Below are 27,854 nucleotides of genomic sequence, written 5' to 3' on the forward strand. Positions count from 1 at the left end.
GGAAGGATTTTGGGGTGCCCTCTGAGGATGTGGGATGCCCCCCGGGGATGTGGGGTACCCTGCGGGGATTTGGGGTGCCCTCGGGGGATAGGGTGCCTTTCGGGGGTTTGGGGACCCCTGGCAGACACGCCGCCCCCGCCCAGGCGATGGTGCCGGCGGGGATGGATGACCCCACCGAGGGGCTGCAGCCACCCCCCGGGGGGACCCCGCTCCGCTGCGCCGCTCCCGCTTTGGGCCGGGTTGTTCCCGGTGAGGGGGGGGCGGCGGGGCCGGGCGGGTCCCTTTAACGCGGTGGGAGGGGCGGGAGGCGGCGTTGCCGGCGGTGCGGGGGGCGGCCGGGCAGCGCCGGCCCCGGGGAGCCGCGCCGGGAGCAGCGAGCGGCGGGGCCGGGTGAGCGCATCCCCCGGTACCGGATGGCGGCCGGGGGAGGATGGGGGCGAGGGGGGGGTGAGGTGAGGGGAGGCGGGGGGGAAGCTCCCTTGTTTTCCCGGTTATTCCCCTCCCCCGTTAACCCCGGGGGAGGGTCCCTGCTTAGCAGCGGCAGCGCAGAGCGCCCCCCCCCCCCCCGCCCCCTTCCCCTCCGCCCCCCTGGAGCCGCGGGGGGGCTGCCCCCTCCCCGAGCCGTCGGGATGGGGCTCCGCTCGGCCGGGCCGGGGGCTGCCGCCGCCTCACCCCCGCCTTCCCCCCCCCCCCCCCACGCTCCCGGCTAGGTTCCTCCCCCCTCCCGGTGAGCATCGCCGTTCCTCCGGCCGGCACCGAGCCCCGGCTGGGGGGGGGAGGTGCTGGGGCCGCCCCGGGGCAGGCAGAGCTCCGGGGGAGGCGAAAGTCGGTGGGTCCGGAGCGTCCGGGGGCGGGCGAGGTGGGGGGGGGGGGGGGGATGCTCCGGCGGGGGGGCGGGCAGCGCGCATGGCCCCGCGTGGATGCTCTTGTTTTTTTAATCATTATTGTTTGCTCGGGCTTTGCCGTGAGGGCGGCAGGCTGCTTTTTTTTTTTTGGGGGGGGGGGGGGGGCGGGGGGGTTGGTGAGGGTTTCCCCCTCCTGCCACCAGCCCGCTCCTGCCAAGGGCAGGGCAGCACCGGACCCGCCGGGGCAGCCGGTGCCGCCGGTCCGCGGGGGGCTCCGGGGACACCCGTGGGGTGGCCGCAGCTCCTGAGCTTCCCCCCCCCGCCCCAGCTCTGGTAGGGCTGGGTGTCTTCATGCGAAGCCCTTTTTGGGAAGCAGAGGGACTTTCTCCGTGGCCCTTCTGCTTATTTCTGGTTTCTGCTGGAGCGGCCGGTCATGGTGAGGTTCAGGGGAGCTGTGGCTGAGGGGTGAGGCGTGCCTTTGGGAGATGCTCTGGCGACGACCGAGCTCACTCCAGGGCTCCACTGTGGCAAACTTTGCTTTCCAGGCCCCTCTGAGTCGGTCTGGTCCCTCATTCAACTGCAGAAATCCATCGGTTGAAGTTATGCGCTTGACCTGGAAGAAGCACCCAGCTGGCACCTTGGGGACCCTGTGAACTGGAACGGGAGAGGAGGTAAAACTGCTCTGTCCACCCAGCACACCGCCCAAAATCCCTGGAAGGGCCTGACACTGCTTCTTGGGGTGGATTATTCAAGCCTCCCCTCCATGGGGATTTTTTTGGTTTGGTTCGTTGGGAGAAGGGTGGAAAAGGACCATGGTTGTAAGGCTGAGCATTTGGGGCCGTGCTTCTAAATAGGGATTGTGCTCCTAAACCACCCAGGCTCCTCTGGAACACTCAGCCCTCCTACCCTGGGGCGCTCGGCCATCGCGTTTGCACAGACAGGTGGTCGTGTGCTGCCAGGAGATGTGCTTAGATGGGATCGTGGACCTCCCTCTTGTGTTCCTCGGTGTTGCTTCACAGTTGCCTCTCCGTGGCTGTAATGTTGCAGTGCAGCCCAGGGTGGCCATTGAATAATTTCTTCCTGAAAAAAGTTGCATGACTCTTGTGGAAATGCTCCAGCCTGTTGACAGGCGTTTGAGAAGGATGCAGGTTTGCCTGCCGGTGCCTGGTGTCTCTCCTAATGGAAGGCAACCATTATTCCTGTGCCATCGTGTGGGACAAGCCAGTGCTGGGGGCTGCAGGGTGGGGCCTCCCCTGTCCTGCTCTGGGCAAGGCTTTGGGGTTAAAATTGACACCTTCCTTGAGTACGAGCCCCTTGGGGTGTCATGGTTGCTAGACTGCAAGGTTACCTCTTCTGGCTGCTCCTCTTGACCATCAGGTCTGTCCCTTCCTCTCCCGGACTTGTGGGGCCGCATTCTTGTTGTTCAGCCTGGAGAAGAGAAGGCTCCAGGGAGACCCTGTAGCAACCTTCCAGTCCCTAAAGGGGGCCTACAGGAGGGATGGGAGGGACTCTTGACCAGGGAGTGGAGCGATAGGATGAGGGGTGATGGTTTTAAACAGAACGAGGGGAAGTTTAGATGAGATATTAGGAAGAAATTCTTTGCTGTGAGGGTGGTGAGCCCCTGGCCCAGGTTGCCCAGAGAAGCTGTGGCTGCCCCATCCCTGGAGGGGTTCAAGGCCAGGTTGGCCGGGGCTTGGAGCAACCTGGGCTGGCGGGAGGTGTCCCTGCCCAGGGCAGGGGGTGGAACGGGATGATCTTTAAGGTCAACCCAAACCATTCCGTGATTCTATGATCTTGTGTATGCTCATGGCGGGGTGGTCTTGTCCACTCTCCTCTTCTCCTTCCTCCTTGGAGGTAAATTACCCATCTCTTCAAGATGAGGATGTTGCTGGCTATTGCCCTTCCTCTTCCTCTTCTTCCTGAGGCAGGCAGAGAAACCGATGATGGCTGTGCATCTGCTGCTCTTGCTGAATCAGGCTGCCTGGGATGCCCCGGGGCAGTGCTGCCGTCCTGCGCTTCTCCAGCCCCAAGGCCAGCGGAGCCGCCCCTGGCAGCGCTCCCCCCGCCCCCGGCGCACCCGTCTGTTGGTGCCCTCGCTTGCCCTTGGCCGGTTGCCCTGCCCGTGGATGCCAGGGAGGTGGCAGGGTAAAGGTTGGAGACTTGTGCCTGGCTCAGTGCTCCGCTTCCTCCTGCAAACAGAGGGTAGGGGCTGGCAGAGGGAAACTGGGGACCCTGCTCCTGCAGGGACCACGTGGTGCGCTCCCTGAATCCCGGGAATTACAGATTTAAGTCCCAGCTGGCTCCATCGCAGCGGAGAGGAGGTTATCCCTAAAGGGAAAAAGGCCATCCCAGACCTGATTTTTGATAAAGGGAAAGCGGAAGGGCTTGGAGCGCCCGCTCGCTGCAGGAGCAGCCGTGCTGCCGGGCTCAGGGTCTGGGCTTGGGGCAGGATTCCACTGGAGCCCTGCATCCATCGGCACCCACAGATGCTCGCTGTGCTTCGGAGGGGGAGCCGGGAGAGGGACCCGGTGTGTGCGCACTGCGGGGTCCCCATCGGGAAGATGGGAGCAGGTTTATGCCCTGCTACGCCGTGTCCCGGCACCATTTGGATGCAAGACCCCCGGGCAGGAGAAGGGGCTGCAGTGGGGCTGGGATCCCCGGGAAGGAGGGCTGGCGGAGAAGTCGGACACAAACCGTAAATCCCTCCTGCATGGTCATGGCTGCCACGCTGGTCACGGAGCGCTGCCTGCCTGGGAGCTCCCCTGCGCAGCGAAGGGAAAAGAGATATTTGAGGTTGAATCCCCAGCCAGGGATGGCAGCCATAACAGCGTGTTTTGGCATCATCTTGGGGGGGGGAGGAGGTTTCAAAGCCCACTGGAATTTTTATGAGATGTTTTGCTTAATATACCACTTAAGCAATTAGCAGCGATTGTAGCAGTCCTGGGGAAGGCGCTGGGTAGAATTGAATTTCCCAAGCTCCGATACCATTAGGCAGCAGTTTAAGGCGGTTTGCAGGCAGGGATGAGACGGGGATGCGTGTGGGGAATTAGATCTGCAAAATAAAAAAAAAAAAACAAAAAAAAAAAACCAAACATAATAAGAAAATGTTGTAGAGGCCTATGTTACTTTATCCTATGTTTTATTATGTGCCGTAATTGAAAGACAATCTAGGGAGCTTCTCTGCCCTAACGAAGGGGGGATCCCCGGCGGCGAGCTGGGAGGGAGGCGCACGGCGCTGGCTGTGGGGTACCGCGTCGGGATGCGCTCTGCTGGGCATCCCGCATCACTGACCCACGCGGCTCCCTCCCCAAAAACACCCCAGGAGCCCCTCAATGGCACAGCAATCTACTGCGTAAGATTCTTCTTTTTAAAGGAGTTTGCACTTGTTTTGGGAACTGCCGTTGATTTTATGTTGCAGGGCTTTTTCTTTAAACCCCCCGAGTTCTGGGTACATCCCGGGGTGGCGGGCGAGGGGGTAAATCACCCGTTATTTGGCACGTCTGAGTCCGGGAAGGGTCTGCCCCGAGGTACCAGGTCAGTGGTTAATAAATAACGCGTGTGCGTGACACCGTGCACCCCGTTGCCGTGTGACACCGGCAACGGTCCGGCCTGGAGGTGGATGTGCAAATAGTTTTACAAGGATGGGAAGCGGAGAGGAGGAGGAGGAGGAAGAGGAGGAGGGTTTTGTTGTGGGCTGAGGGGCGGAAGGAAATCTAGGCTTAGCGAGGGAAATGTGAGATTGCTTGGTTGGGGACAGGGCTTCGGCCGCTCCTCTTGGGAGGCTCTGCTATTGTGGTGGTTAAAAATAGATTTTGGACTGGTCGCTTTCCTGCGGGAAGCTCCCTGGACGGAGACAGGCAGGTGAGGTGGCACCCGAGCGAGAGGGAGGGGACAACAGCCTCTGACCTCCTTTACCAAAAGCTCTATTTTTATTTTTTTTTTAAACTTTATATATATTTTCTTTTATCTTTATTATTTCAAGAAATACCAGCTTTTCTTTTGAGGAGGTTGAGGGCTACCGAGATGCTGAGGGGACTGGAACATCTCTCTTATGAAGAAAGGCTGAGGGATTTGGGTCTTTTTAGTCTGGAAAAAAGACGGCTGAGGGGGGATCTTATCAACGCTTATAAATACTGAAAGGGGGGGTGTCAGGAGGATGGGGCCAGGCTCTTCTCAGTGGTGCCCGGGGACAGGACAAGGGGTAACGGGCACAAACTTGACCATGGGAAGTTCCACCTAAACATGAGGAGGAACTTCTTTACCCTGAGGGTGGCAGAGCCCTGGCACAGGCTGCCCAGAGAGGTGGTGGAGTCTCCGTCTCTGGAGACATTCCAACCCCGCCTGGACGCGTTCCTGTGCCACCTGCTCTGGGTGACCCTGCTCTGGCAGGGGGTTGGGCTGGGTGATCCCCAGAGGTCCCTTCAAACCCCTGCCACTCTGTGGTTCTGTGAGGGGGTTTCTTTGCTTTATTTCCCGACACACCGCGCTGCCTCCAAGCCCCGGGCTGCGTTCGTGGTTCCCAGCTGTAGCGACGCTTTGCCCAGCATCGCGTCACGGCACCCCGGGGGCCCCCTCCCCAAGGGAGAGGTTGGTGCCTCTCAGGTCCCACGCCGGTGTACACGGATCAGTGGCGTGCTAAAGTGGCCCAGGTGACGCTCCGGCCCCGCGCGTGGGCTGGCAGCGTGGCTCCCTGCAAGCTGGATGGAATTCCTCGGGGAAGAGATTATCCAAGATCCAGTGGATCTTGTCTATTAACTTGTCTTTGCTATCCAGCAGCTGTCAGCGCGGGGGGTAAAATTGACACCGCGGGGGGATTTTTGGAGGGGATGGAGAGAAACAACTCGGTGATACGAAGTTGGTCAGAATAGTGGGAAATGGAGGAAAGTCTCATTTTTTTGCTGGGGGGCTGTCGTGGGCCTGAGCTCTGCCTGGCTGCTCTTGGCAGAACGGCTGCATGTGGGGGAGAAGGGTGTCTGTGTGTCCCCTCCGGCACCTGGGGGTCCCATCTGGGAGTGGATCCCCCGGGACGGGGTGAGCAGTGCCACGGGCTGGGGACTTGCTCAGTACATCAGTGGCAGGGCTGGAGCCACCTCCGGGCTGCGCTGCGGGGTTGGCATTGGGACACGGAACACGGGGATTGCAGGCAGAGCTGTGGGGAGACCGTTGTATGTGCGAGAAGTGGGGGGAAAGGGGTCATTTCTTGCCCGTTTTCTGTTTCGAAGACGTCTCCCTTCAGCCTGCCCTGGAGACCGGCCATCCCACGGTGCTGGGTGCTTTGGGGGCATCTGTTTGGAGAGTCGCTCCAGCTAACACTGCAGCTGGAGGAATCCCTCATCGAGCAGCGGAAAAAGACCCAAGAAGCCTTTTCACTCCGGACAAATGTTTTCTAGGCTCCAGATGACAGGAGGACCCCGTAGTGTGTCTGGGCAAGGAGTCAAGGCGTGCATTTAATGGGGGATTGGTTCAAGGAAGGCGATATGACCGCTAAATTTGAGGCCAAAATGCTGTTCAATTAATATTTTAGCGGGGTAGACAGTAAATGAGAGGAACAAAGATTGTTTCCATTTCTCTGCGATTCAGACAGCCGGTCTGATTTAAGATCTATAGGGTATAAATAGTACACGGAGCAATGAAGAGTGCAGAGAGCAATCAGCTTCTCCCACCCCGGGGCTGCGGTGGGGATGGTAGGTGGGTCTGGAGGGACGCGTAAGGCACACGGGCAGATAACTTTTGCTTTTTTTTGCCCCACAGCTTTCTCTTCCTCGGCTCAGCCTCTGTGGCTGTTTAAAGCTCTGGTGGGTTGTGAGGGCTGGGACCCTTGCCAGCTCCTCGGGGTGGCAGAGGAAGCCACCGAGAGGAGGACACTTGGTCTCTGCAGGTGTCTTGCAGGCACCTTGCAGGCTTTGGGTGTCTGCTGTGGAAGGAGGGGTGTCAGCCCCGTGGCTGATGTGTCCCCCCATCCCTTTGGGCTTGCACAGTAGGAGCGAAGATGATGTGCTCGCCATCTTGCCCCCCTTTCTGCCATCAGGTCTGAGCCCCACATGCTGCTCGCTTTGCCCCACCGTCCCCGCGGGATGGGGACTGCCCATTTTTAGCTATTTTCCCCGTCTGCTGGGGGCGGGCGGTGCCTGGGGGCCGTGCAGGCAGGCGCCAGGCTCCCTTGCGAGCTGCCAGAGGGGCCGCCTGCCTGCCAGGAGCGTCACCTCGCCGCCAGGGAGGTGTCACCTTGCTCTGGGACCTGCTCGTGACTCGGGGATCTCCCCTGGCCCAACGCGCTGAGGTCAGGCGCTTTTCTGGGGGATCAGGTGCCTGGGTTTCCTCACGCCATCCTCACGGCGTGAGGAACCTGGGCTTTGAGTGGCATCGATCTTGCTGGAAACCGAGCGGCTTGTTGGACCGGGGCAGCTGGGGACCTCCTTCTGGGGACCTCCTTCCCCATCAGCCAGGGCTTTTCTGCAGACCTTTCCCTCTCCTGCCCTCCCACCCTTGGCCCCGGCAGCTCTCCCGTGCAGGCAGGGATGGAGGGATACAGGTTCATGTCTCACAACCTCCATCGGACAGGAGTTTTTTTCCCCGTTGAATTTCGGATCGCTTTGGCCCAGCCTGGCTGCGCCGGGCGGAAGGGAAACATCTCTTTATTAGGGTTGTTTCCTTAAATAAAGCCCTCGGAGCAAGTGCTGGGCTGGCTGTCCTGGCTATCCCATGACCGGCATTGCGTGTTCGGGTTATTAACACCTCATTAGATGTTGGTTCCTCCTCATGTCTCTGGTTCAGCAAATCCCGGCAGCTTTGTCGTCACTCCCGGACTCCTGCTTCACCGGAGACTTTTTTTTTTTTTTTTTTTATGGTCTCTTGCACTTCTGCTGACAGTTTAAATTTCGTTTCTTCTTGAGGTCAGTAGCTTACTCCGACTTTGAGAGCTTTCCCCTTGCGTGGTCCGACACGCGTCCCCGGCGCGGGGTGCATCAGCACAGCTTATCGGGAGAGATTGTCATAACATCGCTGCCAGCGGCTGGCTCTCGCCTGCGATTGCAACCTGGGTTTCCACTTGGCTGATCCCCAGAAATCCTTTCCCCCCCCCCCCTTTCTTCTGAATCGCTCTCCCGAGCGGTGGCGGTGCACAGCTCTGCCCTGGGAGGGGGCCGGGGGCCGGTGCAGGTGGGTGAGGAGCCCATCGCCAGCTTGATGTCTTGGTTGCCACTCTGTGGCTTCCCTTTGACGACAAACCTCCTCATTTTATGCATTGGTATGTCTGTCTTCTCCTGTAACGCAGGCTGGGGACCCGAGGCTGTGCCCCCCGAGCCAGTTCTGGAGCCGGCCGATAACACCTCCAAAGGGATCCCTCTCCTTCCAAAGGTGCCCGGGAGCAGGCTCCAACCCTCGGTAAGCTGGGCTGGGAGCGGATGGCCCTCGCTTTCCAAAAAAGCAATCGCAGATTTGCTGCTTATTTTCATCTTGAGCTTATTTTCGTCTTCGCTTCCACCGCTCTGCCCGGGGATGCTGTCTGTGGCATGATAAGTTATTTCGAGAAGTGGGGCAGCGCTGTCGGTATGGCGGGGAGCGCAGGCACCCAGATTAAAGGTAAATCTACGCGGATAATTGGGAGCCTGCTTCCCACGGAAATCAGGTGAATGTGGACGTGCTGGGGTGGATGGCGATGGCTCTGCCGTCCCGGGGGGCTGCCCCCAGCCTCCCCCGGGGTGTCCCGGCCGGGGACTCGCAGACCCGCTCCGGGCAAGGGGGGCTGGAGAAGCAGCGCAGGGTTAGTAATCCCCCCGCCCCTGCCACCTCCTCAGACCTGCCAGATGTCTCTCCTCTAGGCTTCATTTTTATAAATTGGCCTTTTAAAGTCTGTCATCCCCGTGCAGATGAAAGGAAGATGCTGTGATGCCTCTGTGTGTGTGTCTCCGAGCCTGAGCCTGGCTGCGCTGCCTGGCTGGCGAGGCTTTTTGTTTGGGGCTTTATCTTTTCTGAAGTGCCTTTTTTTTGTTTGTTTGTTTTTCTTCTTCTTTCTTTTTTCTTTTCCGCGCCCCCCCCCCCCCTTAATCTCTCAGAGTCTGTTGCATCGTGGCTTGCCATCCCTCGGTTTCGGGCAGGCAGGCTCTGCTCCGTAGCACCGCTCCCTCCTGGAGAGATGGATGGGGAGAAGCGTTGTCCCCCCATCCATGTGGGGGGACACAGGCAAAGCCCCAGGGCTCGACACCCGAGGCAAAGCCAAGCTGCTCCCTTCTAGCACATGCAATTAACCCCATCGCCGTGGGGCTTTCCCTCCCACCCCCAAGCCCCTTTCCACTCTTTTCCCTTTGCACCCTTTCCCCCTCCCTTGCTCTTGCCGTGCCCGCTTGGATTGGCAGCAGGAGAATCCTTTTCATCTCCCTTTTCTCCCCCAGCCCAAATGCTCATCGCTTGGTGCCGGGGCAGTTCCTGGGGGGGTGGCGGGGAGCTGGGGCTGGGAATTTTAAAGCCGAAGGGCAGTAGCCGCCACTACAAGCCGAGCCTTTAAATTCTCTGCTGGGTGATGGATGGATAAGTAGGAATTGCATTTGCTGGGCGGGTAACAAACAGCTTTGCGCTTTCTGCTGCTTTCCTGTTGTCTCTTGGGGAAATTCAGACACGGCTCCTAAACTGCAGGGATGGGGTTTTTCCCAGCTGGCATGGATCCCAGCGAGCGGGACCTTCTCAGCTCTCGGGAAAGCCCCGCGATGCCGGGGAGATCCTCGCCAGGGATTTCTGCAGGGGCTGGAGCTCTGCTGGGAATAGCGATGGTGCTGTGGGACATGAGGGGCCAGCACAGGTCCCTGATGGCCACGTGTGTGCCGTGTCCTCGCTGCCTCCCTGGCACAACTGGGGCGCCAAGCAGCATCCCTGTCTCGAAAGCGGGAAGATGCCACGTGTGTGGGGCAGAGCTGCTGCCGAGGGGAAAGCTGCGTGGTCCTTACGAGACAGCGGAGAAGCCAAGTTCTGGCTCTCAGAAGCAATGCTTTTGTTGCCTGTGTGAGTTTCTCCCCGTTTGAGGGGGTTTGAGAGTCTCCTCCAGGGACGGAGGTGCTCCCGGATTGCTCGGATGTTTCGTGCCGTTGGGTCAGGCAGCATCTCGTCTCTGTAGGGATGCGCTGGGGAAATGGCAACCAGCTCCTGGCTGCTGCTACTGCTCCAGATCACAGCCCTGGGGGCTCGGTCCCACCTGGGGTCTGGTGACCGACACGGCTGGGGTCTGGAGGATGAGGAGCAGGTTAGTGCGGTCCCCGGCACTCACCCCGATCCCGTGCCTTGTGCAGTTCATCCGCGCGGTAATTAATTATTGGCCATGTAAGCTGCTGGCGGGTCACTGCACGCGATTTATTAGCAGGAGTAATCCCTCGCCAGCAGAAGAGCTGCTCTGTGAACGGAGAACAGCAAAATCCAGGGAAACTCTCCTGTCCTTCCAGAAAGCAGGCGTTGGTCCCCCGGGGAGGGTCCCTGCCTGGAGCATGGCAGCCACGGCCACCCCCGGGCTCTGTCTTTGAGCCAGCAGAGGTGGGTTAGCCAAAATGCTGCCCTCCGGGGGGGAAATGAGGGTTGCCTGGACACACGGACCATGAGTTTGGGGACTCACTGGGCAAGGCTCACCGTCACCAGCAGGCACAAGATGTCTCGGCACTGGGAGATGATTTTTGAGGTGCGATTGCTGCTGGGGTTTCCCCAGGGAGGTGGTTCAAGCCGCCCAAAGCTACAGAGAGGTTTGGGAAGTGCAACCTAAGCACAAAGGCGGGGATGCACCCATGCCCCTGCGAGTCCTGTGGCCGCTGGGAGAGGGACCAGCGTGGAGGTCGGGCGAAGTGGTGCTTCTCCCGTGGGCGTGTGGGTCTCGTCATCAGCTCCCTGCAACTTCTTGTGGGCTCCTGGGTCTGGCTTCTTGGGGTTTTTTTTTTTTCCCTCTGTACCCTACTTACTCGTCGGCTTCTGTGGAGGACCTGTCCCAGGGTTATCCATTACCCCACGGTGCCTGGTGCTCAGCGGGGCGGGTGAGCACAGGGACTGAGCCCCTGCGTGGCTCCGGCAGCTCAGCTCGCTCTGACGGAGATGTGACCGGACAGGGAGGGCTGGGGCATGGTGGGGGGGACACGAGGGCAGCGCCTGCCCCAGGTGAGATGTCACCTGGCAGAGGAGGGTCTGGGCTATAGAGCGTGAGAAGGAGTGACTCTGGCAGCGCGTCGGGCTCAGTCCTTGCCAACCAAAGAAGCACGGTCCATGTCTCTTCCAATACATCTCTTTTTAAAAAAAAAAAAAAAAAAAAAAAAAAAATTAAAAATTGATGTGGTGAAGGATCAGGGCAGAAATACGGATGGAGAAGGAGAAGCACCAGCCGCGGGGTGCGAAGGGGAGGGTGCTGCCCTGGGGGTGCTGCTGTGGGAGAGCTGCAGCCGTGCCCTGGCAGGACACACAGGCGGGAGAAATCCTGGAGGCGAATCCCCCTGGGCTCCTCCGGTCGGGGACTCCTTAGTGGTTTTATGAGAAATCAATAATGCTTTTGCATGGTTATAATTGTAAAATAAGTACAATTTATGGCTTCTGCCTGGGCCAAGATTCTTTCTGACGTACGAGGTGGAGAGGGAACGGCACAAAAGCACTTTCTCACGGTGTTTCCCTTTGCACTGGGGCTGCAAACCTTTCCTACGTTATTGTGGGGGGAGACCCCCGTTGGCAGGGGGGCACGGCCACACAGGGTGGGTTGTCCGTGTCCTTGCCCGTGTCTGTGCCCGCACTCACGCTGTCCCCGTTCCCCCGCAGCCCGCCGGCAGGTGGAATGGGGCAGCCATGAACGGTGATGCCCTGTGCCAGGAGCCCTCCTCCCCACTCCCCGACTGGAGGGAGTTCTGCGAGCTGCACGCCCAGGCGGCCGCCGTCGACTTCGCCCAGAAGTTCTGCCAGTTCCTGAAGGAGAACCCCCACTACGACACCCCCGGGGCAGAGACCTCCTTCTCCCACCATTTCGCCGCCAACTTCTTGGACATCTTCAGCCTGGAGGTCAGCCGGGTGTTCGTGTCCGACTCCCCCACCAAGTACAACATCGTGCCCTTCGTGGGGCTGCAGAACTGCCACGTCCCCTACGGACGCGAGGTTGCCCCGAGGAAGGAGGAGACGTCCACTGAGTCCCTGGACAGCATGGACACCCCGTTGGGCACCACCGGACGGTACCTGAGCCCGGCGCAGCAGGTGCAGGCACGCAAGGTGTCCTCCTACGGCCAGTCCCGCAGCTCGGAGGACGTCTCCATCCACGCTGCCACCAAGCCCAAGTTCAAGAAAGGCTTCTCCTTGAGGAACATGAGCTTGTGCGTGGTGGACGGTATGAAGGAGATGTGGCATCGCAAGTCCTCTCCGGAGCCGGGTGCCGAGGCTGCCCCGGGTGGCCGGAGAGCCGAGAGAGAGCCATGGCCGGCTGGGGGGGGCAAGGAGCCCGGTGACCCACGGGAAAAATGGACCCACAAGCTGCGCCTGTCCAAGGTGCCCTCCTCCAAGGTGGAGCTGGTGGACATCCAGAGGGAGGGGACGCTGCGCTACATGGTGGCCGACGACACGAACTGTGTGGGGAGCTCGCAGTGGCAGAAGTGCCGCCTCCTGCTCCGGAAAGCGGTGAAGGTGGAAGGAGAGAGGTTCCTCCTCGAGTTTTACGTCCCTCCGAAGGTAAGTCCTGGCTTTTCTCCACTGTTGTCTTTCTGAGCGATTCGAGCAGCAGTTGAGCTTTGCTTGAGGTTTTTCTTATGTCTACTGCTGAGCTGGGATGAAATCCATCTCTGGTCTGGAGCGGGATTTGGTGGTGGGTGGCTGAGGTGAGAATGGAGGGGACAGTGTCATTGAAACCCGTCCAGCCTGCAGACCCCAATTGCTGCCGTTCGCCAGGGCATGGCCCCCTCCTTCCACACAGCTCTTGGGAGAGACGCTGAAGCCTTTGCCTGGTCCTTTGGCCCCCAAATATCATCAGTCTTGGTGGAAAAGCTCATTTCCCCCATCAAGATGTGAGGTGTCCAGGCTACCCAGAGGGTTTTTTCCTCTTCCCAACGTGTTGCAGAGGCAGGTGGTTGACCGGTGGCTCGTGCAGCAGCAGTATGGCTGGGATTGGCGCCCGGCCTTTGCGCTTTAGATCTCAGAGGGATGCTTGCCCACTTTCTGAAAGTAGGTGGTTTGTTTTCATGTAAAAATATTAATTCATTTGGAATAATTTTGCGTCTGGAAGGCCACCTCCAATGCAGCTTTTGGTGATGGTGGCAGAAGACGACAGTGATGCCCTCTGGGGCTGGAGCATCACTACCATGGATGGCTTTTGCAGGTCTCCTCCCAGACAGCCCCAGCTACGTGCCCTCCTGGGCAGAGGAACACTGATTACTATTATTATTATTATTACCCACAGTATCACTTTTCCCTGCCTGCGTCTGTTCTGCTGTAATTTCAATGAAACCTTCAAAAGCAGGAGCCGTTTTTCATTGCGGCGTGTCCTCCGTGCGTCCTCCCTCCCCTTCTCGCCCCCATTTCCCCTCCACGCGATGCAGGGAAACACTGTCCCTGTTTTCCTGGGGGGGGAGGCTGGGCGGTGGAGCCCCTTGCTCCAGAAATGTGGATTAGGAGACCTTCAGTCTCCTCCTTGCCGCGGGACTGCCTTTGCTCCTGGGCTGAGCAAAGGGATAATTTGTGCTGCCAAACCCTCGCCTGTGTTGTGCGTTCATCTCTTCGGAGAGCACAGGGCAAATAACAAGCCGTTCCCTGGGGCTTTACTAGCTGGATGTGTTGGTAATGAAATCTCAGGTTATTTAAATACCGAGGGAAGAGAAAAAAATCTCATTTACTTCATCTTCTCCAGAACTTTCCTGTTTGCATTTCAGTCCCTGGTAGCGATGCCGTGACGAGCCATCGTGCCGGGCTCGCACCCGGGGCTGCGGCTCCCTGGGTCTCGGTGTGCCCCGAACCCCCGTTAGCCCTTGGTTTTGGTAGAGGGATGGATCCATTCATTACACATAGGTACAGCACGATAGTTCACAATTTTAAACAGCGTTTTCTATTTTTCTGAGGCTAAAATGAACCTTGGCTCTGTTGGTGTTGGCCCGTGCCTCTCGCCTAACCGTCACATCTCTCCCTATAAAATATAAAATATAATTTTAAACTCAAGCGCGTTTCTCCAGCGAGTGGGTCGGCGCTGGTAGGGATGGCGTGCATCGCTGGCAGCTGGCTGGGGGGGCTTCCTCGGCCCAGGGACCCCCCTGGGACGGAACCACCGCCTCCATGGCACGATGGACGGGGGATCCGGGGAAGCCGGGGGGTGCGGGCTGCGCGGAGCAGCGCTGCAGAGTCGGCCGCACCAAAGGGGCAATAAACTCAGGTTAAAATGGAACAACTGCTGCTCTTAAAACATTTAAGGGAGTACTCGGAGAGGGAATTTTTTAGCGTGTCTTGATTTGCCTCTAAAAATCAATTTTGAAATGATTTTATGGCAACTTTTATGAACATTGTCTGCCCTCCTGTTACAATCACACCCCGCTTCGGTTTACGTCTTTCTCCCCTCATCCCATCTTGCTTTCCATCTGGCAAACGATTCGGCTGTAAAAGTGGCACCAGCCTGGCACAGCTGGAGGAAAACTGCTTTTTGCTGCTGCAGCAGCCCACAGGTTTGCTTTTGTGTAGGCCCTACAGAAACTATGGTCATGCCTTTAAATCTTTAAAGGGAGGAGCCCTCCTGGAGAAGACCCTTCTCCGGCTCACCGGTGAATTAACACCGTATTTTCCTTCCTTTCGAAGCAGCTGCCTCCTCCTTCCTGACCTTCTCCCATGCAAAGACCAAGAGGGGAGAATCCCCCTGGGCAGGGCTGAGCCCCGCACAGCCCCAGAGGCTTCACTGGGGCCCGGGGTCGGTGGAAACAAAACGTCCTGGAGGGGAAAAAGCAGTTCCTGTTCTCTGTCTTGGATCTGTTTTTTTTCCCCCTCAAAAAATGGGAACCGAACGCGTTGTTGGTAACCTGTAACATGGGGTTCATCACCGGCCTCATCCCATCCCATGCACCCAAGGCACCGGGCGCGGGTTTCGGTGACTAAATCCCATCTCTGCTTCCCACAGCCATGATGCTCCGAATCCCGGAGCCCTGGAGCGGACCAGCCCCGGAGAGCAGCTCCGCGGGCTCCTTTGGGGGGATTTGTTATAATTAAAACAAATGCCTGGGGAATTTGTTGCTCAGCAGAGACTTTGAGTGGGAGGCACCGGGTCCTGCCCCCTCCCCCCCCCCCGAGGCTCTGACGGGTGCCGGGGGCCCCAGGGGAAATTAATTTTTCTTTATTTTAATGTAATTAAAATTCCCTGGGTGGCTAAGGCTGCTGTGTTGTAGCTTATGGGTTGAAATGCGACTTTCGCGCTGGATAAACGGGACATCTTCCTGGGCCGCTTTCTGCATGGGAAGCACCCCCGTCGGACAGCACAGCGCTCCCGTGGCGTATCTCCATCGGCAGAGGGTTTAAAAAGGAGAGAAATACGTGGTCTCAGCAGAGCTGGCGTATCAGCCCGCGCTGGAGCAAGGCAGAGGTTTGGCAGTTAAATGCACTAACCTCCCTGTCTTCCACCGGGCCTCCCCTTGCTTTAATTAAAAGAGCTTGGAGTTATCAGGCACATGAGGGAAATCAATTCTTTCCCCCACCCCTCCCTGTAATAACCGTGCTGTGATCTTGCCTCTCTGAGAGCCCCGCTGCGTCATCCCCTGGGAGAGTTTGATTCAATTGAGTGACTTTTTTATTTATTTATTGATTGATTGATTGATTTCTTTTAATTCCACTCCCCCCCCCCCCCAGGCTTCCAAACCCAAGGTGAGCATCCCGCTCTCGGCCATCATCGAGGTGCGCACCACCATGCCGTTGGAGATGCCCGACAAAGACAACACCTTCGTCCTAAAGGTGAGAGCAGGGCGGCGGCGGTGTGGGTCCCGATGGGGACCCCATCCAGCCCCCATCCGGCCCCCCGTTGCTCGGTTTTCGGAGCCAACAGTGCTAACACTTCCCATGGGATCCCTGCCTGCCCTCCCTGGGTTGTCTCCCCCCTCCCCAAAATGATGCAACCGCCACCTGATGCCCGGGTATTTTGGGATCGAGCTGTTTGCCTGGCTTTCACCGTGGGGTTTTGCTTCTCCGTGTCACCAGGAGACTGATATAAATTAGTGTCCAGAGACACTAATTGGTGCGGCTGCCTGTGGTTTTGTGACTGCCGCTGCCCTGGATGGGTGGCATGTGGTGGCCGTTTCATTGACATGGCAGTGCGGGGCCACCAAGGCCCTGGGGATCAACCACCCCATGCCAGTCTGGGGGCACGAGCAGAGGATGAAAGTCTTCCTCTCTCTCTCTCCAGAAATCTCTCTCATATCGTACAATTAATTAGCTTAATGCTCCCGCTTGCTCTGCCGAAAGGCAGCAGCCTGCCACGGCAGAGTGGGGCTGAATTTCGCAGGGTCCCGGCTCGGGGCGTGATGTGCTGCCGTGATGATGGATGTGTCGTTGGAGATGAGGTTTCTCTCCAGCTAATGAGGCTGTGCCTCCCAGCTCGTGCTAATGGACTCGTGTTCTCCATCAGAGCTGTTGGACATAGAATCACAGGATGCGTTGGGCTGGAAGGGACCTCTAAAGGCCACCTAGTCCCACCCCCCTGCAGTCAGCAGGGACATCTTTAACCAGATCAGGTTGCTCAGAGCCTCATCCAGCCTGGCCTTGAACGTCTCCAGGGATGGGGCTTCCACCACCTCTCTGGGCAACCTGGGCCAGTGTCTCACCACCCTCAGTGTACAGAACTTCTTCCTAATGTCCGATCTAAACCCACCCTGCTCTAGTTTAAACCATTGCCCCCCGTCCTATGGCTACATGTCCTCGCAAACAGCCCCTCCCCAGCTTTCCTGCAGGTCCCCTTCAGGGACTGGAAGGGGCTGGAAGGTCTCCCCAGAGCCTTCTCTTCTCCAGGGTGAACCCCCACAGCTCTCTCAGCCTGACATGCCCCGCTGGGAGGTAGCACACCAGCATTTCGAGGATTTCTGTGTCCTACCTCTGCTAAAAAAACCCACCTCGCTCCCTGATGCTTCTCCCTAAAAGCAGGCAGCAAAGGCAGAGTGGAGAGGCCAAACTTCCTGGCTGAATGAACCTGCTTAAAAGCTTAGAAAACTGTGGAAGGAGAGGAGGGAAAAAATGGAGCCTGGCTTCATGAAAGCCCCCGCGCCTGGTAGCTCATCTGGCCCCAGCACACGTTCCTGTGGGAAATCACTCTCCACCAAACCTGGCTCCTTGTAAAGGTCCCACACCTTCTCCTGGCAGCCTCCTCCAGAGCGTCCTCCCTGCCCTATGGACTTCTTGCTGTTCAGCCTCAACCTCTGCTGCAGTCGGTGTCCACCATGGACATGGAGGCTAATTCGGCTGTTGTCTTCTGTGCCTCACAGACCAACCTCATGTCTCGTCTTCTCTCCAGACTGACCAGCCCAAGGTCCTCCCCGCTTTCCTCATGGGCTCTGGAGAGAGTGTGTCCCAAAGTATGTGTGGTGCCGTGGCCAGGAGTGGATGGGAAGGATTGCTTCTCCTTTGATTGCTTCTCCTTTCTTCTTCCTCTTTACCCAGCCCAAGTTGATCCAGTTGCTTTCTTCGTACCCTGATGACGATGTTGACTCAGACGCAGCCTGTGGTCTGGTGTAACCCCTCGGTGCTTTTTGCAGAACCGCTCCGGAGTCACGGTTCCCCAGCCCAGACGCCCACAGCGATTAGCGTGAGCCCAGAGCTCGCCCGTGCCCTTCAGCTGGGGGCCGGCTTGGGCTTTTTCTTCCACAGAGCATTTCTCAGCTTCGATGAGATCATTTGAATTCTCGTCTCATCCTCCAACACACTTGCAACGTGGTGTCATCTGTGAATTGATTAGGCATCGTCTCTTTGCTTTTGTCCTAATTGTTACTGAAGAGCAGCATGCACAGAGAGTCCTTGATGTGAAGGAGCTTCTAGCATATCCCTCAGCTTTGATCGTTAGCCATCGATAACCCATTAACCATTGATAACGGCTCTTGGAATATGGCTCATCAGCTATTTGTGATCATGTTTTCTAGATCTGCTATAAGTCTCGTCTCAACCACGTCTTGCTACCCACTTTGCTGGAGCGTCCATCAGTGCCCAAAGCGTGGCAAATGCCAAGGCTGTGGCACTGCTTCTCCCCGTCCCTGGGGCTGCCACAAGCAAGTGCAGATGAGTTAGACAGGGTTTGGTCATGGCAGATCCCTGATGAGAGGATTCAGCTCCAGGGTGCCTCCTGGGTGCCCAGGGAGGGTTAGTTTCTCTGGCTGCTGACGGAGGACCCTGGGCTTGCCCTCTTCCCATCTTCCGGAGCCTGATGCGCACTCTCCCCTCCCACTGCTAATGGCCCTGCGACTGCTTCAGCCATTTCTTTAATTACCCCGGGGAACGCTCCAAACCCTACCGGTCTGAAAATGCCTGATTGACCAGGTACCCTCCTGCTCCCGCCCCGTTCTGGCCGGGGCGCTTGCCCTGCCGCGGGGTTAATTGATTGCCATCGATCCTTTGAGCGAGCGGAGGCAGCGAGCGCAGCATGGAGCCCATCTGCCGCCCCTCTCCTGCTGCTCCAGCCAGCCCTTGCCCTCCCCTCCCGGCTCTCACCACAGGATGCTTTTCCCTTGTTTCCGACATCCTTTATTATTTGGAGCTCATTTGCTGCCCCAGCCCTTCTTGCTGGGACATCTTCGAATCGTAGAATCGTCTAGGATGGAAGGGACCATTCAGATCATCGAGTCCAACCATCAACCTGACTCTGACAAAAACCACCCCTACCCCGTGTCCCTCAGCACCACGTCTCCCGTCTTTTAAATCCCTCCAGGGATGGCGACTCCACCACTGCCCTGGGCAGCCTCTTCCAATGCTTGACAGCCCTTTCCGCGCAGAAATTTTTCCTAATCTTTTTCCACCATCTTCTCGGCGCTCCTTTGCGTTCCCCTTTTGCTGGCTGGACTGGCAGAGGGGGTGAAGCACCCCTCGATGTCGGGGTAGGGCTTAGAGGGGTAAGCAAAGGAGCTGGGTGCCATGGCTTCCCCCACTGCCTTCCTACGGGGCTGATGTCGAGCCCAAACTCAACCTTCGCACGCAACATGCCGCGCTCTGGCAGGTTACGATGGGTGGAAAACCCCCTGCCTTGTTCAGGGAGGCCACGCTGGAATGGTTTCTCCCAAATTGCCTAAAAGTTAGCAGGCAGCGTGTCGGACAGCAAGCACATGCATATTTTTTTTATTTTTTTTTTTTTTTCCATTGCACAAGCAGGCGCTTGCAAAATACCCGAACCCTGCACGTGTTTATTCTTGCTGTCATGCTCTGCATGAGAGAGCAGCCCCGTCTCCCACGCCGGCTTCATGCGTCGCCCTCAGAAAAGCGGAGAGGCTCCTTTACTCTGCTTAAACATAACAAAAAGGAGGGGGTTAAATCTTTGCTGCTCCCCACCAGCTCTGCTCGGGGCAGGATCACCCGTGCGATCGCCGCTGCTCGGCCCCAGCCCGGGCGCCGGGCACGGCTCCCTGGGCGCCCTGCTGATTTTCAGGAGGGTGATTCAGTTGTTTGTGATGAATTTAATTCGCTGGGAGGTCGTCTCGGCTGGCAATGCGATACCCTCCCAGAGTCAGGGCTGCCTCGCCAGCTGTGAGGGATGCGGGGAAACCCGCCCGAGGCACGCAGCATCGCACGGGGTGGCTTCTGAGTCCCGCTGCCCCACGGCTGGCTTTTCTGCGTCCTCCCTGGCCCCGGAAAGACCCGGCTCCTTTGGGCTTGCAATTTTGGAGGCTCTTTTGCATCCCGACTTTTCATTTTAATTTTTTTCCCGGTAAAGCGAGTTTCTCTCCCGCCCTGGTGCGATCGGGAATCGGAAGCCTCATGGACCAGCAGGCAGAAAAGATAACCGAGGAGAGGCTTTAAACCCCTGGGTTTGAGGGTCTGGCAGGCTTTTGGGCGATGAGAGGGCAGCATGGCTCCTGCTCTACCTGTGCGGAGCTGGTTTTCGGGAGGACGCTGAGGCACCCCAGAAGTGAGGGATGCTGTCTGTGCCAGTGCGTGGGGCCATGCACCCCCGATGCTGCCGGCCAGGTGTGGGTTTTGCCACGGAGGCCCTAAAAAAAAAGCCTTGTGACGCGTTCGCTAGTAACGGTGGGGTGGGGATTTTCCTCCAAGCCCTGGCTTTGGTCAGGGGTCACGCTCAGGCACATCAAAGCATCTCTGTGGGGCATCCCTTTGCTGGGATGACGGGGGCCCCTTATCCCCTGCTGTTCAACCGAGGTGCTATTCAACAGCAGCAAGTGAATGGGGGGGGGGGGGCGGTCCAGCTGGGTTATAGGGTGTGTTTTATCCTGGGGGACCCCAGTCGCAGCCTGACACTGTCCCATATTGCCTGCAGGTGGAGAACGGGGCCGAGTACATCCTGGAGACCATCGATTCCCTGCAGAAGCACTCCTGGGTGGCGGATATCCAGGACTGCATCGACCCCGGGTAAGGCTTGCTGTCGTGCCCTCACCACCGAGCACGGGTTGTTTCCCCCGATGCAATTTTTGCTACTCGGGGTGTTACAGAAAGTCCCTGACTCACGTCAGCAGAAGTCTGGAGGCAAAGTTAGCAGCCCGTGTGTGTCAGAGGTGCGGCCTTGCGGAGGGCTGGCCGCTTGCTCACCCTTTCCTGCCCCACATCGCCTCGGCCAGCCAGAGGCGGGTTACCGGGGAACGCAGCCCTCAACGCGGGAAGCGCTTAACACCCACCCTCTAAAGTTTTTCTACTATATTTGAGCTATTTTCTACGCTTTTTTCCAGTCCAGCATCCATAGTATATTTAAGTTGCTGCTGGCTAAATCGTTTAATTTACGTTTCTATCACGGTGGCATTGGAGTCACAAGAACTCTGCCAACGCTTCTCATCTGCTTTAGGTCGATGGAACGAGATGATCTCTTGAGGTCCCTTCCAACCCGAACCATTCTATGATTCTATGATTCCATGATGCCGTAGGGATGTTCGCGTGCCCGGCGCTGCTGCCCTTCAGCTGGCTCAGACAGGATCAGCCCAGGCGCTCCCCGGGCTCCGGGGAAACCCCAGCACTACCCTTCTTGGCACAGTTTTGGAAAAAACAAGGTGCCCAAGCTTGCAGAGGTGAAAACCTCAAGCAAACCTGGAACAGGGGCTTGGAGAGGCTCCGGCTGCCTCCGGGCTGCCTTTGCCCCCTTCTGCCGAAGGTGGGTCGCGGCCGAGGCTGCGTCTCGCAGGGAGGATGCACTGATGGACTCCACATCTGTGCTCCTTTTGTTCCTTTGTTCCTTTTTTAAAATACATAATTCAAGAAGCGACGCTGAGGCTGGGCTGGTGACGAGGCTGGAAACCATGGTCTTTTTTTTTTTTTTTTTTTTTTTTTTTTTTTTTTTTTTCCTTCCAGCGCACGTTTTGGCGCTGGTTTTCCATCCAGGGCCGTGGCTGCGCTCACCTCGAGCCGCAGCAGAAGCTGCCGGCAGCCCTGCGCCAGCCCCTCGCTCCGCCGCCGGCAGCCTCCCAGCCTTTTATGTTTGCTTAGCACCCAGCGCGGTCCCGCTTTGGCCTCCGGACGTGACCGTAAGGCAAATAATAATGAACTCCAGAGCAAATAATAATGAGCTGTTTAATACACCGACACACGCGCTTGGTGCCAAGAATGAATTTTCAGTCAGCTCCCGATGCTTTTGCCAAGGGCTGCGTGCCGGAGCCGCTGTGTGAGCGCCCGGCGACGGCTTTTTCTGCAGAGCGTTGTTGGTTTTGGTTTCCTTCCTCCCTTCTTGTTTTTGATGGGCTGCAGCTGAATGACTCCCAATGGCTGATTCACTTACCGGCTGCGAAATAATTCAGCAGCTCCCTCGTGAGCCGTTACCGCTAACGCAGCCGCTTCCTCGCTGCCTGTGCCCACGTGGCCGCCGTTAAGCAAGAGTCGCCGAGTGCCGTGGGCAGCTCCGGCAGCACCGGCATCTCGCCGGCGGCCAGGATTAAAAATAGGCTGTGAAGCAAGCCGGGGGGCTTGCGCAAGAAGGGTGCCGAAGCGCATGGGTGGGGGTCGGGCAGCAGGGATGCTCTGCGGGGGCTGCACCGCTGCCACCCCCCCTCGCTCTGCGCCTCCCGGCTCGGTTTTTGGGTGTCTTTTGGGAACGAAATTCCTGTGGGTTGGTAATTCCCTTTTGCGGAGGGTGAAAGCGAGAGCAGCCCTGGGTGGAAGTTGGTGGTGGGAGTATGCGTGCGTGTGTGGATGTCTTGCAAAGCCAGGCACTGAACGGCAAGGGAAAAAATTTCCATCCAGGCCAACAAGGCTGCAGCAAAATACTGCAGCTAGGTCCGACCAGCGTGACCCACGTAGTGAGGGCTTTCAGGGGTTTCATCCCCTCACACTGGTATCTCACCCCTAAAAAGCCACGTTGTTTTGCCGGCCGCTCTGCCGCTCGATGCTGGGGGTGCTTCTGTCCGTGGCAGCCCCTCCAGGAGGAAGCGAGGAGCATTGGGATGTCTTCCTGGATCACAGCTGGAATTTAATTTGGCCGAGTCCCCATCGTGTGCCCGTGAGCGGAGGTGCCACGCGTGCACGTCTCTGCAGCGTGGCAGCTGGCGTGTGACAGTCTGCTCTGTGCTCTCCCCCCAGGGACAGCGGGGACGACATCGAGCTGGCGTCCTGCGCGCAGGGAGCCTGTCTGCCAGGCAGGGTGTCCTCCTGCAGCTGCGAGTTCCTGGCTGACGGTAAGGACCTACGGCTGTGAAAAACACCTGCCAGAGAGGGTGGGCATCCGGGGGTGCCAGCTCTGGTTTGGGGGGGTCAGATCCTGCCAGTGATAAAGTGAAGGAGCCTGAAGCAGGTGCTGTGGGGAGGGATCTTCCTCTGTCAATTGCCTTCCTCTTCCTCATGCCTGCCCCCACCCCGGGGCGGTGGTCTGCCCCTGTTGAAGACGTTGACATTGCTCGCGTATGTCCTCGTACGTGCAGAAGATGAAATCCCCATCTGCGGGCACTGGGGTCTCTGGGTCGCGGCGAGCAGCCTCCACCTGCGCAGCCCCACCTCATCTCTATGCCCAGCCAGGACAGGTCTGTGCTTCCCATCCCGGTCGCACCAAGGGAAGGACACCCAACACAGGCTGAAAGGGAGTCCCCCCAGCTGCGGCTAGAGCCGTAACCTACCCCTGAGATGTCTTCGAGAGCCAGGGGTGCTCCAATGGGGCTTCTTTCAGAGCAGGAAAGCCCCCAGCCTTATCCAGGGATGCCAAGCCGTGAATCCATCCCTCTGCAAATTCCCTTACAGATGTGCCCAGGCCACCGGACAGATGTGCCCTGCCCGGCACTCACAACACAGCCACTGCTGTCCCCACACCCCACGGCCGGGGCAGGGACTCCCTGGGGGAGCTCCTCACCCACGTCCCGCTGGAGAGCTTCCTGCAGACGCTGGAGTCTTCCCCCACTGCCGGCGGACATCTCGCAGGTACCGGGATGTGGGATGTGGCCCCAGCATCTCATGGGGGTGCACGGAGGGAGAGGAAGAAGGGGTGGGAAAGGGCGATGTCCATGTGCTCCCTAAAACCCTGCTATCCCTTCGGCCAGGGGAGGACAGCGAGGCGGAGGCGGAGATCAACCTCTCCGACTTCCCCTGGTTCCACGGGACTCTCTCGCGGATCAAGGCGGCTCAGCTGGTGCTTTTCGGGGGTGCCCGGAGCCACGGCTTGTTCGTCATCCGGCAGAGCGAAACGCGGCCGGGGGAGTATGTCCTGACCTTCAACTTCCAGGGGAAAGCAAAGGTGGGTGTTCTGTGCTTCTCCCTAACTATCAGTGCCAGCCCTGCCCAGCACCCGGGGCTCCTTCCCACCCTGCGGGGGCTCTGCGAGCAAGTGGGTGCCATGCGGTGACCCCAAACACGGCAGCTCTGCGGGGAGCTGCACCCCAGCAGGGCATCCCTCGGGACCACCTGCCCCTGTCCCCCAGGAGCCCTCTGCACCCTCCCCAGCCGCATCGGCGCCTTCCCAGCTGGATCAGTGCCTGCCGCGTGGGCATAAGGTTAAATACCCCGTGGAAGCCTAGTGTCGCCTGGCACACCATCCCCTGCCTTTTTCTTGTCTGCTCCGTGTCCTGAAGTACGCGGATGCACTATAAAAGTACCAACCCATGTGTAGTTTTCTGCTGGGTCCCTTTTCTACCAGAGGACACATGCCGCGAGGGGTTGAGCCTGGCCTTGTCACCTGCCCTGCAAGAGGTATTGCGGGTGGGCTTGGGGCTCTCCTAGGTCATCTGTGTCACCAGGATTGAAGCTGCAGCCCCCCCCCGGCTGTACCCAGCCACCCTTCTCTGGCTGCTTTTATGGTGTTCATCACCAGGAGGGGACAAACTTCTCCTGGGGCTGCAGCGAGTGGAGTTTTGCAGGAAACACCCTGCAGCAGGAGACCCTCCCAGCCAGGCAGGGAAAAAATAAGTCCTATATTACGGGCGAATCTCCCGTGGCTGATGGTGGCTCCTTCTGATTGCGAGGGTGAATCTCACCCCTGTGATCCTCACCTCACCCACTGGCCCCCTGCCCCTGCAGCACCTCCGCCTGTCGCTGAACGAGAGCGGGCAGTGCCACGTCCAGCACCTCTGGTTCCAGACCATCTTCGACATGCTGCGCCACTTCCACACGCACCCCATCCCTCTCGAGTCGGGCGGCGCGGCGGACATCACCCTCCGGAGCTACGTGGTGGCCCAGAGCCCACTGCCCGGTAGGTGCATACGGAGGGTTGGGTTGGTGGCTGGGATCTTGCGTGGACCTAAAGGGAACCCATCCCTGGGATCCCCCCCTCCCTAAAGCTGCGCCCGTGCCGCTGTGCGTGGCTCTGGAGGTGCCCCAAGGTGGGCGTTATCCCATTGAAGGTGGGCCGGGGGGACCACGCAGCAGCAGGGCGGCGCTGGGGTGACCCACGTGTCCCCCGGCTGTGGGTGTCAGTCCCCTGGCTCGGGCAGGAGAGGAGCAGAGGGGTCTGTGGGGCTTGGGGCGTCCTGCTGTGCTGGGAGAGGGTGGGCAAGGAGGGTTGGAGAAGGATGGAGAGGGCAAGCAAGGGAGAGGGTGGGTGTGGGAAGGTGCCAGCGAGGGAGAGAGGGGAGGCTGAGCCCCCAGGCAGCACTGGAGGGGGTCAAGTTCCTGTCTCCCTTGCAGACACCGGCCCCCCGCCAGCCCTCGCATCACAGCCACCGGGCTGCCGGGTCGACCTGCCGCCTCCGCACTACTTCTGCAGCACAGCACCCACTGGCCTGCCGGCCCCACCACCCACCGAGGGGGTGGCCGTGACCCCCGCTGTCACCGTCCCCGCACCCTACCACCGCCTGGAGGGTGCCCTGGGCCCCCGGAGCCGCAGCGACAGCGTCGAGCGCCGGTCAGATCCTCCCGCCACCAGTGCCGAGGACTACCACGAGGCTGACGGTGCCCGGAGCCGGACCCGGGCAGTGGAAAACCAATACTCCTTCTACTGAGCCCCCCATGCCCGGGGGCTGGGATGGTTGGGGGATGCGGGGCACCCATGCCCCTCACTGCTGCACCAGCCTCGCCACCTCCTCCTGCCACCACCAGCATCCCAGCCGGGATGTCCCTCTCGCTCCCTGCCACTTTTGGGAGCCGTGTGAGCAGCAGGCGATGTCCCAGCTGGACCCGGCGCCAGCCCTGAGGTTGGGGCAGCACTGGGGGTTTGGGAGGCTGAAAGCATCAGTGCCATTTTGGAGCTTGCAGCCTCTTCCCTTTTCCTTCGGACCAAGAGCTCTCCTGGGGCCGAGCCGGGCTCCCTGCATCTCCTCCCCGGGGATGTCCCTCCTGAGATGGCAGCACGAAGCTGTGACAGGCTCCTTCCTTCAGCCAAAGCACCTTGGCACGTTCCTTCTGGGGTGAGAGCCAAGTGCGGCCAACATCCATTCTGCCACCATCGCCCCGCAGACCAGCTGCCACGGGGCTCTGGCGTTTCAGGATGACCGTGGAAGTGGCAGATCCCCACGCGGAGGCTTTTCTCACACACACGGATCCGTGTGCCCGAGAGGCGTGAGGGTTTATCCAGGCTGGCTTCCAGGCTCCTGCTGGGGCACGCATTTCCCACCCTCTGACAGAAGGTTTTTTTCCAAAGCTTAGAGAATCACATTCAAGGAAGGTTTTTCCTGCTGTCCTGTCATTTCTGTTCCTTTGTCCTTTCCCTCCTTGCTGTACTGACGGAGAGTCCCTGGATAACCCCTTTCTTGCTCCCTCTCTTCCTTGCTTTTTCGAAATTCTCCGCAAGGGCATCGGCTCAGCCTCCTGCCTTCTCTCTACTGTGGCTAGGCAATATTTTCCATTGCTTAAGGCAAACCTTGAAAAATATGACAACGCCCCCGCTTTGCCTCAGTTGTTCGTCATTCGGGATGTCTCGGGGGGGTCAGACAGAGGCCAGGGGCTGTGTCCGGAGGTGAGGGACAGCCTCACCCTGCAGGTGCTCGGCTGGGCTCCCGGGAGTGAAAACACTACACGTCCTCAGTAGATGCTATTGAAGACTGATCATTTGGTTTTTTTTCTTAGAGAAATAGAAATGCCCAGGAAGAGCAAAAGGAACGGGGCTGCTGCCAGGTGGGTGAACAGGCAGCCGACACGGCGGGGCCAGGCCAGGCTGGCTGCAGTGACAGGCAGGATTGCCCTCGCCGGTGGCTTGAAGTCCCTCCCTGGCAGATGTAAAACCCTGCCAGCGATGGCTGTAGCAGCAGTGTTGCCGGGAAGGACGAGGGACCGCAGCGGTCACCGCTTCTTGGTGGCTTTCTGATAGACCAGTGCAGCCACATGCATCTATAGCAGAAAAAGGTCTCCCGATAGAGGCGAGCCCTGGAAGAGAGCGTAGAGCAGAAACCCGCTGTGGGCAGGTACGCGCTACGTTGTCGATGCTTTTCCTACTGGTCACTGAAGCCTGCAGGGTGGTTTTACAGGCTGCTTACTGGGATTGTCTGCCTCCTGTGGGGTGGGAGACCCTCCGAAAGGGCAGCTTTGCATGCAAAGTGCTTGCACGTCCCTCTTGGTTTGCCTCACACAGCTTGTCTTCCCCATCACCAGGACGCCTGGCACCTCGGGTGGCTGCCAGGCCTGGGTGACAGTGCTAGCGGGACCTGAGCGGGGTGGCTTTGAAGTGTCTGGCTAGGTCTTCAGGTAGAGCAGACCCCACTGTACCCAGCTAGAAGTTACCACTTAGTGCAAAGAGAGGTACGAGCCGAGCCACAACCTAGCTCAAAACCTCTTGAATTTGCCTGGAGTTTTGGGTTGGGTCAAATTTATTTTTTTTTTCAGGTGCCTTCTTTCCTGAGCTAGCAAAGCACGTCCCCAGCGCTGGAGTCGCGCTGGAGTCGCTTGTCTCTCCCACTTCAAGAAGGCAGGGAAGGTGTCTCCAGGGCTCCATGCTGCCTCCTGCAATGTGAGAGCTGACTTTCTGCCCCATGGGTGTGTGAGACAAGGGCTGGTGGGTCTCATTCCCGCAGCAAATGCCACATTTTCCCCAAATGCATGGCCCTTCACAGGGCAGCAGGAGCAGTTTGCTTTGGTGGGGCTATTTCTCCTTCCTCAGCACAGCTAAAACCCATCTCAGAGGAGCTCACGCAGCAGGGAGAGGACAGATGCTCTTGGTTGATGGGTTTAACGTGGACCTGCTTCCTTCACGCACGTGGTGGATGAGGGGGGACCTCCGGCTGCGGCACTCTTGTTTGTGACCCACAACGGGCCAGGTCGTCGGGGCTGGGAGTGCTGCCTTACAGACCTTCAAATGTTGGCTGATTTTTCACCTTCTGCGTCACGGGATAGGAAAAGGAGGGGAAAGCAATGATCTGCAAGCAAAAATGTTAATTTGTAAATAGGGAAGAGTCTGGAAGAGTTTACTGTTCTGTAGAATAAATTAATTTTATTTAAAAAAAAAAAAAAAAGAAGGGACTTGTTAAACAAAGGGAGAACTTGTGTTCCAGTTTTAAAATAAAATCACTTGCAAAAAGGACA

The 27,854-nt window shown here is 58.5% G+C and overlaps 1 protein-coding gene across 13 annotated transcripts; it reads left to right on the forward strand.

The window, feature by feature from the left end:
• The first annotated feature begins 300 nt into the window (after positions 1-300).
• Positions 301-27,854, forward strand: SH2B2 (SH2B adaptor protein 2). Of its 13 annotated transcripts, none has more exons than XM_074594869.1 (11): positions 301-390; positions 1,391-1,516; positions 8,119-8,228; positions 11,616-12,509; positions 15,651-15,752; positions 20,263-20,354; positions 22,503-22,597; positions 23,154-23,330; positions 23,450-23,643; positions 24,423-24,594; positions 25,029-27,854. In XM_074594869.1, the coding sequence occupies exons 4-11, from the start codon at positions 11,643-11,645 to the stop codon at positions 25,340-25,342; spliced, it is 2,013 nt and encodes a 670-aa protein (XP_074450970.1). In that variant the 5' UTR covers positions 301-390; positions 1,391-1,516; positions 8,119-8,228; positions 11,616-11,642; the 3' UTR covers positions 25,343-27,854. The 13 variants fall into 13 exon arrangements, with proteins under 13 accessions (XP_074450970.1, XP_074450971.1, XP_074450982.1 ...); XM_074594877.1 differs by having other exon boundaries at positions 346-390; positions 1,429-1,516; XM_074594871.1 differs by having other exon boundaries at positions 383-452.

This window comes from Larus michahellis, chromosome 7 (genome assembly GCF_964199755.1).
Source record: "Larus michahellis chromosome 7, bLarMic1.1, whole genome shotgun sequence".
NCBI classification, from domain to species: Eukaryota; Metazoa; Chordata; class Aves; order Charadriiformes; family Laridae; genus Larus; species Larus michahellis.